At 41.0% G+C, this 13341-nt stretch overlaps 1 protein-coding gene across 1 annotated transcript in view; it reads left to right on the forward strand.

Moving 5' to 3' along the window:
• Positions 1 to 1438: 1438 nt before the first annotated feature.
• man1a2 (mannosidase, alpha, class 1A, member 2) overlaps positions 1439 to 13341 on the forward strand; it is a 139823-nt gene continuing 127920 nt past the window's right edge. The window contains exons 1-2 of the mRNA XM_073473590.1: positions 1439 to 1657; positions 3175 to 3700. Coding sequence (XP_073329691.1) covers positions 3387 to 3700 — 314 coding nt within the window. The 5' untranslated portion in view covers positions 1439 to 1657; positions 3175 to 3386. The remainder of the gene's footprint in view (positions 1658 to 3174; positions 3701 to 13341) is intronic.

The raw sequence follows: 13341 nt of genomic DNA on the forward strand, positions 1-13341 counted from the left end.
TTAACAAGATCTGAAACTGGCCCCCCATAGTTTTCCCCAAGTGGCCCTCCAGGATAAAAGAACAACACTATGAATCCTTTCTCCTCTGTGTGTTTGCTCACATGTGATCACATACAGTACATCATCTTAAATCAGCAAATGTGAATTTTTGACAAATCTTGGCAGAATGATTTCACCATTTGTTTATCAAAAGGGAAAAAAATGCAGGTTGAAACAAATATTTTGTCACTGACAGTCCCTGGCCAACCACTTTCCACTTATTCCAAACTGTTGGATACTTTCTATCGGATCAAAGTCAATATTCAGTGCACACCAGGATACAACTGACACTTTTTTATTAACAGTTACATTAAAAACAAGTGAGCGAAGTACGCTTTTAACATGTAGCTTCACCAGAGTCACTCCGTGACATATAAACAAAGTGTAATATGTCAATAGCAGTGGTAATAAGAGTACTGAAAATCAGTACTCAAGTACAAGTACAGTTACAATACTGACATATTACTCAGTTACAAGTAAAACTACTGATATTAAAATAACATGTCAGTAAAAGTACAAAGTATTCTCTATTAAACAACTCAAACTCAGAGTATTAGTTACTTTTTTCTCACTGTTGATGTTTATTGCTTTATTAATAGCAGAAGTTCAATCAAAGGAGTTTCTGTTTCTCCAAATCTTCAGTGTAAATGAACTCCTGCTCTGTTCTGCTCAGCGGTCATGATCACCTCTCCAAACCTGCTGCACAGTTTTGTGTTTCTTGTCTTTATATCAGGGTTTTCATGGCTCTTTGTGATCGGATAGCCTGACTGGTTACAAAAATACAGATGAAGGGTTTAGATAGTAATTCAAATCGTTCTCAGTGCTCAACTACAATTTTAAAAGTAATTAAGTAGATTACACAATGTAATGGATACTTCAGTTTGAGTAAAATTACAGACTGGAAACATACTAATAAGTACCCCCCAAATGTTTATTCAGTTATGGAAAAAATACATATTTCTGACTTTGTATTACTACCTCATTAATATTGTTGGGTATTAGGTTTTCTGTTCATTGCCTTTATTTGTAACTGGGTGTTTTTACTCAACTAAAATATCTGAATCCTTCATCCATGACTGAATAATGTTCAGTTTTCCAGGTGGTAGGCCTACATTATCTGAACAAGTGAAATGATTATGCATCAGCTGAGCTGTAATCCAGCATTGCAAATTAGGCCTTCTACCGCTGATTCAAGGGGAAGTAGGTTACTGTTTGTCCCACAGCAATCGTTGGGGATGTGACATTTTACCAGCTGCCTTGTTCTAAATCCTATTATACAGTAATTCTGCCTGGCATCATTGTCAGACGGTCCCTAACTCAGGCAGGCTGAGTAGTTGATGCTGGATCGCCGAGCAGCAGCAGCGGCAGCAGCAGCGGCAGAGGCTCAGTCTGTCAGTCCGTCGCTGCAGTCCGACAGAGCGGCCAGTCATCAACATCCTCCCTGCGTCCGCGGAGCTATACCGCTATGTGACTCTGAGCTGACGGTGGACGGTTCAGCCGGAGCTGGTTGCGACAGTATTGCATTCATGGACATGAGGACACCTGCTACAGCGACTTCTTCCAAACGGCGGACCGGGAATCCTGACTGGCATCGATTTTCACCGAGCAAATGAGAAAGGTGGTGATGCAGCACAGCGTCCGCACAAGACACTGCCTCTGTCAGTGGATAATCAGCTAGCTAGCGTTAGCAACCCAGCCAAATAGCTAGCACCTCAGCGGGCTTTCAAAGCTCAGTGTTTACCACCCGAGGATAGCTAAAATGTCAGCGAGCCCAAACGCGTATGTCGGAATACTTTTATTTCCTATCCATGTTTCTAACGGAGCATTGCGTAGCTGTTTATTTCCCGCTGTTCGTTTTTTTCTGCTAGCCAGTGTTAGCTCGAAAAGTTAGCCGCTTGTTAGCTAGCATTTTGTATCGGCTAATGAGCTCACACGACTGGCACTGTCAGGAATGAACTTGGTATTCTGCGAGGAGACGCCGAGACGTCGTAGCTCTATACGGAATAGATGGAAAACAACTGGATAAAATAAATCGACTCGGATAAAAAACGTTTGTGTTAACATTAGCTGGCTCGACCCATCGGGCATTAATACGACTGCCTATGTTGGTGTTTAAAGGGGCAAGTCGCTTGATTTCCATCCATCCTTCACATTAGCGCTCGGAGCGGTTGCGGAATCAAACATTTGCTCCACATCTTCTCTACACCTTCGGTCACAGGGAGGATAAAGCCTGTGCCTTTTGACACACCACCACACGAGTGTTTGCTGGTATTGAAGTTGAGATGTGATGCAGCATGGGATGCGTACATGCAGTGTATTTAGTTTGCATGTCCTGCCCCTGTTGATCGCCGCACAACTGTGAATTATCATTCCAGTCGACTCCGATGGATGCGAATGGCAGGATGATTTGTATATGGGCTGATCTTGCTCTTCATCTCCGTCATTGTTTGTCATTTCATTACGATATATGCCTGATGGACAGTTATACGGCACTGCAACGCATCGCACAGTAAAACAGAAAGCTGGTGTTCACTCTGCCATGTTAGTCAGAGATGCCAGTATGCGCAGGAGGGCAGCTGTTTGCTGATGGTCTCACAGATAGTGCACAGTCTCTTGATATCTTCTGGAAAAATATGTTAGTCATATTTTTCTCTTGGCCAAAGGATCAACTGTTTGGTGTGTGTGTGTGTGAGAGAGAGAGATTCTGAGGTATTTATTTCTGAGATGGCATGTTGTTAAATTCACCAAAGCCTGTGAAAGGATTGTTTTATTACTCTAGGATTTCAGCTTCATCACTTGATGTATGACATACCCGTTGCTAGAGGTGTCACCACGTATTTGATCGTAATTCAGCGCTGTTCAACTCAATTCAAGGCTGTCAGAGAGCGCTTGACAAGTTGATACTATTCGTTACGAAGAAAATGCTGCCAAGCTGGAGAAATGACAACTAAATAAAATAATAGAAAGGGTATCAGCAGATTACAGACAGTGGTGAGGCAGGATGGTTAAAGTGAAGGGAGGAAAATATCAGATTTTTCCAAAATGGTGGCAACTACACTGTTAAAGGGTTTCTACGACTTCAATTCAATGCTAACTCTTCTAACTTCTTGCCTCTGATGTCCCTTTTTTTTTCAGGATCGTCATGACCATTTTCCTGCAGACCAGCCACTCCTTCACTGAGGGACCTCGGCCCTTTTTGGTTTCTGGACTTATCAATGCAGGGATGAGATAATAAAGTGGACCACCTAGTGCATGCTGCTACAACAACACCTGTGGCACTTGTAAACCCAACCCCACCCGCCCTCCTGACTCCTCCCCCACACTAAGTAAATTTCTACAGTCCCAACATGACGACACCGGCTCTCCTGCCACTGTCTGGCCGCAGGATACCCACCCTGTCGCCGGGCGCCTCCTCTTTCCCGCACCACAGGGCCACGTTGAGGCTCTCCGAGAAGTTCATCCTCCTCCTTATTCTCAGTGCCTTCATCACCTTATGCTTCGGGGCCTTCTTCTTTCTGCCGGACAATTCCAAGCACAAGCGCTTTGACCTGGGCTTGGAGGATGTGCTCATCCCTCATATTGACTCGCCCAAAGAGGGGAAGCACGCCTCTGGACAGGTGGTCATACATGGACAGGGAGGACATGATGAGCACAGACACAGGTAAGGACCAACAGCACGACAGGTTTTTTTGTACGAGTGTGACTCAAACTGAGGATGATTTTTTTTTATTAAACTTTTTCTTTACTCAAGTTACATCACACACATATATCTCCTGAAGGCCATGGAAGCAGGTGAACTGACACTTAGTAGTCTTGAATATACAGACCTATCGCGCTGGTGAAAAGTCTATTATCATTCTGGTACAGGGGGAAGAAACTCTGGCTTGTTTAAGTTTCTTTAAACCAATCATAGTCTTGGGCAGCACTAAACTAGGATGTAGAGATGGTGCCCCTGCAAAATAGTGTCATGGAGAACTTCTTTTGCACATGAGGAGGCGAGCCTTGGCATTAGAATGGTTGAATCCCAGCAAAAGGTAGCTCGTTTTGGTTCATACTGTTAGCGATGAGGTTAGTGTTGGGGAGTAGGTTGCTAGCTGGAAGGTTGTTGTTTCCCGTAGCGATGAGGATTTGAAAATAGTAAGATGCAGATAGGGGAAGGGAGGAGAACGTGGCCTGCAATAGGCACCCAGTGGCAGGCTTATACCAACTGTCTATAGCTGCTGAGTCAGACTTCTTCTTCAGCAGTCTGATGTGACACCCATGGGTGTTGCAGAGCTTGTAAAGTGATACACACGCCCCTGAACGTTCAAATACACGTCAGCACAGGTGTTTCTTTATCCCTCTTTTCCCCTCATCCTTTTGTGCAGCTTGAGTTGCTCTGAATACTCTCATCCTTTGTGTCTCCATTGGATGTAATTGTTTAAGTTCTTGTATAACAGAAATTTTATCACCTTGGCCACAGTGTTGTTGAGTGTCCCACGGGCAGACATGGTGGAACTTGATGAGCTAGAACACGCAGGCTGTTTGAAAAGCTTTAGTAACCGCTTAAACGGGCTCGGAAATTACTGCTCACCAAGAGCCAAATGCTGGTAAATTTTGGCTGCAGCTTTTACATTTGTCATTTGGTTTGTCCAGCCTCTTGGGCTCGTTGCCAGCCATCGTTTTGAGGCTTTTTTCCCCCTCCTAAATCCAATTCACATTTGGCTACTTGTGCTTTTTGAAATCCACTGTGCTGGACAAGTTTCATGCCCAGCTACTAAATGTTATTCCCAGCTGACTTGAGATACGTTAAAAGGATTTCTATCATATTTACATTTCAGTACATTTTTAATTACTTACTGTGAGCCAGCATAACAGTACTGGAGGCTATTTTGGAAAGTAAAAGCCTCATTTGATTTTTGGGATGCTCAAACAAAATGGGATATTTGGCAATCATAATGTTGTTTATTGAGATTATTTGTTTCTCACCTGTCAAGTTGAACTGTTGAACTTGAACATTCATCATTCAGAAAAAAATTCAGTTGTATTTTCAATGTCAGGTTTAGGAGTATTTCAAAATGGTTCAGTACCTACCCACCTACCTACCTATTTGATTGGCAGATCCCATTCATGCATTAAAATGCTGCACACTTACAGTAACATACCTGTATGTACTATTTTGTGTTGACGAAAAACTTATGGCTGAAGCAAAATGCACAAAGCACCAAACAGTAGGTGGAAAGGGTAATTTTATAGGAAAGGTCTCCTCCATGCTGGTGTAGGAGGTCATTAGTTTTACAGAGTGCTGGGCAAGGTGTTAAAAGCAATTTCTCAAGCAGTTTCACAGCAGGGACCGTTGAGTGTTGCCTCCTCGTTCCCTGTGGTGCCTGCCTTTTCATTTTTTCCTTCCTGAAAGCCTTCTAGAGCTCGGGATTCCACCTGCTGGAAATAACGTAATTATTGTTGTCCAGTGACTCGGAAGGAGCACACTGTACTGGACTCAAGTGGTGCGGTGTGTCGTAGTCATAACCACAAGGGTTTGTAAAACATAAAGCTAGGAGTCTTGGTGACATTTGTGCTTCTCCAGAGCTGGCAGTTTATAGTAGGGATGAGAGGCAACTCAGTGATGGGATACAGGAGCATTTGGGGCAAAACGTGACTGGGTTGCATGTCTGGGCACTTTCTGTGTTAGGTAGCTTGATGCTGAAATGGCTCACGCGATTCCTGAAGATATGCAGAGCTGTTATTGTTCAGGGCTAATGCATCCAAATTTGTATGATGTGCCAATAGGTTTTGGAACAGAGGTGTTCTTCAGGGTGTACCAACATAGTAGAGGGTATTTCTTCCTCTGTAATAAACGGAATAATGTTAAATGGGCTGGAGCTGACTCATTTTATAGCACCATTTTTTTTTTTTTTTTAGCTTTCTAATGTACTTTATGTATTTTTTATTGCATATTACGGTCAAAGCCTTTCTCGTTGGAGTTTATGACATTGGTATCATGAAAGGCTTCAGAATTTAAAATAAATTAATGTGGCTTTATTTAAATGATGTACATTTATGGATATGTTCAGTTTTCAGGAATTCAATAAGACATAACAAATATCTCAGTACATGTTTGAATGAATATGAGTTTTGGTCCAGAGTGGCTTTTTAATGTCAGAAAAAGAAGAGGCCACTGAGATGTCCTTAGGATTACAATTTAAGGTTTTGTGAAAGAGAGAATAACACCTCTGAGATCTCTTTAAATTACTTTTATGCAAATTTAAAGTCTAAAAATGCTCCCTGTGAATTCAACCTGACACAAGGATTCATGTGATGTGATATGTTGTAATTTTTCACTGCTTATAGCAGCTTATGGAGATGTGTTTAGTTTGCTTTTCTGTATGACTGCCTCAGCTGTTCTTAAAATCATCATTGTGTGCTCCAGAGGAGCAGGGTTCAAACAGCCCCTGGAAAATGAGGCGCGCTAGCATTTAAAGAGACCCTCAGGAGCACAGGCAGGCTCATAATAATTTCACCTTTACTTTATTTGGCCACAGAAAACCCCACAGAACCAGATCTGTGTTCACAAGTTCATCCTGTTAATAGTCCTAAAAAGCTTTTGAGAGAGAAAAGGTTATTATTCTATTTGCCATGGGGTAATCCATCTGTTCTACGTTATAGATTTTGACATCACTTGAGAGCTTGAGAATATGGTTAAAGGGCTTTTCACACTTCTGGCCTGTGCTGTTTGGTAGTACTATATACTCATTTTGGTAGCTGACCATCATTTTGTGTTATAGGTGATTGTTTTAAACAATATTGAGGAAGAAATATAAGAATTCCTTCCGTGTGTGTGTGTGTTTAGAGGGACTTATACCTTGGCTACACATGATTATTCTCAGGCTCGAGAGCCAGGATCCTATAGGTTACCACTAGCATGGTGAATTGAAATGGAACACCTTTGGTTGGAGTGCCAGCAGTCATTTGGCTGGAACGCTCTGTCAAGCTGAACATACTGTGAGGCCATTAATTCTGCTTGGGTCTGTTTTGGTCTGGCTAAACCGTATAGTAGTAGCCAGGAGCAGTGCTCTTCATCTGAGAGGGGTCAAGTTGACATGTTGACAGAGGCACTGGCATTTCTGCAGCAGACTAGCACCAGGGAGGGTAAAACAGCAATAAGGAAGGCAGGAAAGAGTTCCACTCATTGTACAACACCAGTTCCAATAAAGTTGGGATGCTGTGTAAAACATTAATAAAACAGAATGTGATAATTGGCTAATTCTTTTTGAAAAATACTCAATTGAAAACGGTACAAAGACTTTATATTCAATGTTTTACTTCATCAACTTCATGCTTTTATTGATTTGTTGGCAGCAACAGCTTGTACATCTTGTATGAATGAATGACCAAGGCGAATGCATGTTAAAAAACTTTGTATATATTGCGTTCGGGCATGTGTACAGTGTGCAGCAAGGCTGAGTGATTATTTGAAATGATTATGGTTTGTAGACTTGTGGAATTGTGTCGTGACAACTTGATCATATAGCGTTATTGTTTTACAACTTTTACTTGTTCAGATTAATTTTTCTGTACAAACTAATTCAGGACTATGTGAGTCACAGAGGTTTTACAGATGTTTATTTGCCAGGTGAGATTTTTTTCTGATGTGCAACAATGAAACACAATTATGAATTACCTCATTGCATTGAGCTAGAGCTGAAATGATCTCTTGATTAAACAATTTTAACAATTGATTGTCCATTTTGTGAGGATTTACTGGAATATTCTATGTTTTACGTCATTGTAAACTGATATTTTTGATTTTGAACTGGTAATAGGGCAACAAAGCTGTTTGCAGATGTCATCTTGGGCTGTGAGAAATTGTGATAACAAATGGTGATGATATTTAATAGACTAAACGATTGATCACAAAGAAATTGTCCGATTAATATGACGAAAATAATTATAACGTGTAGCCCTACATTTGCCATAATGTGATGTGTGAAGATCAGAATTCTTTTTTTTGATATAATGACATAAATTTCAACCATATCACTCAGCCTTAAATTGCAGTTGCAGGCTGAAATATACAAATCCATCACAAGCTGTTTCTTGTATTTTCTGTGTGAACAGATATTAGTACATTTAGAGCAGCCAAGTGGAAATCTCTGAATTGTGTTATTCTGTCCAGGTTTGGAAATTACAACGTGAGATTCATGCTGGGTTCTTGCAAAAGTTTCCAGCAGGTTCAACAGGTTTGCTATCTGCCACCAAAATTAACTACGATTTGACTGTGTGATAGTGATTTGTAGTGAATATACAGTTATCAGTTAGTGCTGCATAATAATGATGAGGATTATGCATGTGTGTTTGTTAGGAGGGCTTTTTTATTTTGCTTTACAGCTTCATTTGTAGGCCAGATATTTAATACAGCAAGAAGTACCAGGTTTAGTAATCTGTCTGGGTCATCTTCAAAACTGAGGTGAAAAAAGCAGCTGCAGTTTCTATACTGCAATATTCCATTCCATTTTCTGAATGATTATTTGGCCCCATGGTTCAGTTAATATCAGATCATCTACCAATGGCTCTTACAGTGGCTGAATGAACTGGCCTGAGTATCCTCATGAGTATGAATTGCGCATGCCAGAGGTAATAGTTGCCCCTCTCCTCCTTCCTGTCTTCTTTCAGGCCATACTTTCTGAAAAATGATAAGATGCTGATGGAAACTTGTGTTTCAATTATTCCACCCAAAACTTTTGTTTTATGCACACGTCTTAACCCCTGACATCATATTGGTTAGAGATGTGGACATTTCTCGATTATAAGATGCATCACGATGTGGACGTGGAAGATTGTGCATCGATGCAGAGATGGAGCATAATCGAGAGTCTGCTGCTTATGTTGATTGTCCGTCCTCAGCTGGACAATAAAGTTAGGGTGCGACGTTGCTCTCATGCTTTGAGTTGTGGGCGGACATTAGGCTAACGTTACTTATGTAGGAGGTATGTCGGAGGGAGGCAGAGATCATCTGCAAGTGTTAAAAAAAAAAACAGCTCGCCAAATATTTTTTTAAACAGACATCTCGGGGCATGTGTCGGATTTTATGAACTTGCTGGGAAGCACGAACTGGACGAGACCCACACTGAGCGTGACTTCTGCCTCACAACAGTTACTGTTCACGTTAGCCGTTTTCACCTGAAGCTAACATCTGCAGCCATAGATAATAACTGTAACAGCAAGCCCAGCTAATCAGCCAAGATCTGAGGAGGCTCTGTCAACTTTGCCATCCAACTCTGAGAGAGGTGTGTGCAGCAGAGTCAATAGATGCCTCATCTTAAAGCTGCCATGTGAAAACAGTATTATTGTAGATTACAACATGTAAGATGCAGACGGATAAATGTTTTGTTTTTCTGATGTTTATGTACTGAGGTACAGATATTGAAAAGGCGCAGCTTTTATTTTGTAGACTGCTGTAGTCTGGTTATGGGAAGGACTTTCTGAATAAAAGGAGAATTTAAATGATGAAAGTAGCCATGTGCAGTAATATAGATCATTGAGGATGCCATACACTGAGATGCATCGAGCAGCCCCTGCAGCAGTGTCGCAGCGCAGAGTAGCAAAAGTCACACTTCACTTGTAACATGACGAGAGTAAGGACTGTTGACTGTCAGATGATGGAGGATTTGTGGTCAAAGTGAAAAGCAAAAGCACCTATTTGGCAGTATTTCCTTTTTCCATTACTGAATAAAACTTTTTCCTTACATATTTTAAATTGATCAGCTGTCAACAAATGCCAAAAATGACGGTTGTTTTACCTGGTAGATGCATTTTTTAAGAATGATAGCGGTAGCTAAGTGTTTAAACTCACTGAACAATGCTTTTCCTGTGTCTAGCCTATTTCAAAATAAAAGTCACCCCGTGTTTCACCAGTTAAAAGCTTTTAATGTGAAGCTACAGCAATAGGAAATGTTTGGTTTGCATTAGCGCTCTACAGATAGTGAGCGTCTTTTCTTGTAAAAAGTGGGTGTACCGGGTATTACAGGTGTTGTCACAAGCTTGTTAGTTGTAGGAAAATTCTGTCACCGCGGCAACCCTTGTGACCCATGTGTCCAGCGTGTGCACTATGGTGTTTGTTGCCTTTTCCCCCCAAACTGTGATTAGAGGCATTTGTCAACTGAGTCATGTAATGTTGAAACGCAGCCAAACGTAGAGGAAAATGTACAACCTTTTCACACTGCATCCCTCTTATAATGGAATTGAATGCTGTGGCTGCAAGTAATCTGGTTCCACCATTTATTGCCTTGCCAGTTATTGTTAGTGTTACAGGGCCATAGCTTTGCTTTTGCGCTCTGGTAAGGCCATAAATCAGCATCAGAGCCCCACAGGTGATATTTTAGGCCTGGGCCAACATCAAAGTACACTTATTTGTCATATTTAGTGTGATCTTAGGTATCATTTCTGTGTCTTCACGCTTCATTTGCCTGTCAGCTGCAAAGTAAATCTTGGCCCTGCTGTGTGTATTTAACCATGTGTAAGAATCTCTGTGCTAATAAAGGAGATCCAGCTTATATGTGCACCTCACCCCAACACACTCACACACACTATCGAGCTTGCTCAATCTGGAAAGAATACTAAGGTGCTGCTGTCGGTGGAGAGTGCTCATCTACTGGTTTGTAGACAGCAGGGGTATAGCTATTTATTACCGGTTGTTGAGACCAAATGGAAGGATGAATTTACCTCACCTAAATAAAAGAGGCTTTTCACACGCCCATCACCACAGTTGAGCTCAATCTTACATCTAAAGCCAGGCTGTGGCTGAATCTGTCAAGCTTGGGGTTGGATTTTTCTGAACCTAAAATTAAGCTTTAATGGATAACATCACTGCAATTTTAGCTTTGTTTGATTGAATCGGTTGCTTTTAAACAGTCTGCACAGTGGTGCGTTGCAGTTCAACTGCAGGTTTGCCTCCCGTTCTGAAAATCAAAAGCACCCGTTGTTTCCCCCCCCCCAAAAAAAATATTACAGACATCATACTTGGGTCTTGCCACATCATGTGGACCTGTATTATATTAAACGGCATATAAATGCTGTTTGATTAGCACAGCATTGCGAGGACCATCTCCATGCCCTTTCACATTTTTACTGTAGTTCATTGGATGGGACTTGAATCCGTTCTGCACTTGGCTGGTAATTTATGAGGTGCATTGTCCTTTTTTCAGTTTGACCTGCCAGCTAGAAGAGTATAGGCCCTCCAAATGATGTCTGGTCACCTGCCCAAGTGGTGGGCAGCATACTCTACATTTCCAGCTACGTAAAGGACTTGGCATGGGAGTATTTTTTTCCCTCTCGTTCTACTGTTTTAATTAATTTTAATTAATTAAGTAATGTTCACTGCAGTAGTTTCTGACTTGCTTCCAGTGTGTTGATTTCCAAAAACTCAAACTTTGCCAACAAATCCTGCAGATTGAAACTCGCTAGAGAAGATTTAAATCATTGAAGAAATAGTTAATTTTAGTGATCTTCAGATATGACCATCGAAACCGATACTCTTGGTGCATAGGAAGTGAAATAAGAAAACATGGCTGAGTTTAAGGATTAAGTATAAGAAGGGAAAAAAAACACTTTAACCACAAGGCCCTTTTGTAATTCTACCAGACCTCATCACTATACCCATGCTCTTATGGGTTCAGAATAGATATCACTGCATGCAGAATTATATATCAGTATAAATTTCATCTTTCAGATCCATGCTTATAGTAATTTCACTAAGACTCATCCTAATTAATTTGTCTGTTGTCAGGAGATTTCATCTGTTACAGTTGGTATTAGAGCGAACAGCCTGCAGACTGAGAAGTGGACTTCCATCAAGCCTAATCTCCTCATTAACACTGCTGCTTTTTATCAGATCTGCTCTCTGTCTCATTCCCTGTCTCTCTTTCTTTTGTTTTGTTTCCATCTTTTTCATGTCATCATAATGTTGTTGTCTCTGTAGAACACAGCTGCTGCTTCAGATTGGGGGGGAGGATGAGGACTAGGACAAGGACGAGAGAGAAAGAACAAGAGAGAGAACGAGAACTCTGGTGGAACCCTGAATTTCTTGAACCAGGGTTTTTACTCATACATACGGTTCAGAGGCTGTGCTGCAGTGCAGGTTTTCATTTTTTTGTGTTTTTCAAAAACATAGTTTTATATATCTTGACTTAAACCAACAATACCAACCCTTTTCTACAAGTAAGGGTGTGCTGATGTCATCAAGCTACAAGTAGTCACTCAGTTGTTGTTGTCAGCCTGTAAGGGCAATGGTGATGATTTATCATACAATGTACTTTCTGAAATGTAACCAGCCAGAGTCATTAAATAATTATGTCACTGGAGGAAGAGACCACATGCACACACACAGAAAACCTATCACTCAAACCTCACACAGGCCCCAGCTTGCCAGAACAAGACTCTTAACCTTGTTCAAGGACAGAGTAGTTGTGGTGTAAACTGAATGTTAATCATTTCATTTTGTCCCACTGAGGTGTATAAAAAAATAAAATAAAAAAAATCTTGTAGAAGTATCTATGTGAACAGTGATTGACAAAGCTGTAGTGTTTAAAAAGCAACATGTCTGAGCTCCAGCATCCTTTGTCAGGGTTTAAATGAGCTCCCCAGTCACTTTGGCAGGCGACCAGCTGTCATTTGGAGGTCATGATCGGTTTGAGAGAAATTCTCACCGTTGCCTCAATTAATAAAAGCACAAAAAACATTTTGATATTTATCAGACAGAGTTACCAGATGACCAAAGAAATCTGTTCACATCAGTGGTAATAACATGTATTTCTGGGTATGGCTTATCACACATTAGGAGTTGATCTCGCTCCTCTCTGAAACAAACATCAGGCAAAAGGTAACATTTTTGTCAGCTGAACATTTAACATGGTAAATGCCATTATAATCCTATTTACTAACTACAATACAGTAATTAAACTACAATAGTTCATGATACTTACAGCATGCTTTCAGTTCTTGACATGTTTAAATCTTTGTTTTTGTGATAAAGGCAACGTGGACAAACCCGTGCGTTATGCATCTGCCTGTTAGTGTAGGTGTCTGTGGGCATTTGTGTGTTGCGTGTGGCTGCAAAAGTCAGGCCTGCTTTCAACAGAACAGCAATGCCTTCGAGAATATCACCTCCTGAGCCTGACAACAGTGGCAGTGAATTCTAACAGACTACACAAAACTCCTGGGAGTTGGCATAAAATTCCCAGAGAGACTGAGATGGGAAAAAAAACAAAGATTATGTCATGAAATCTCATGTAGAGTAGAGTACATTTTTATTGATATTGTTGAATT

This window comes from Pagrus major, chromosome 9 (assembly GCF_040436345.1).
Source record: "Pagrus major chromosome 9, Pma_NU_1.0".
NCBI lineage: Eukaryota > Metazoa > Chordata > Actinopteri > Spariformes > Sparidae > Pagrus > Pagrus major.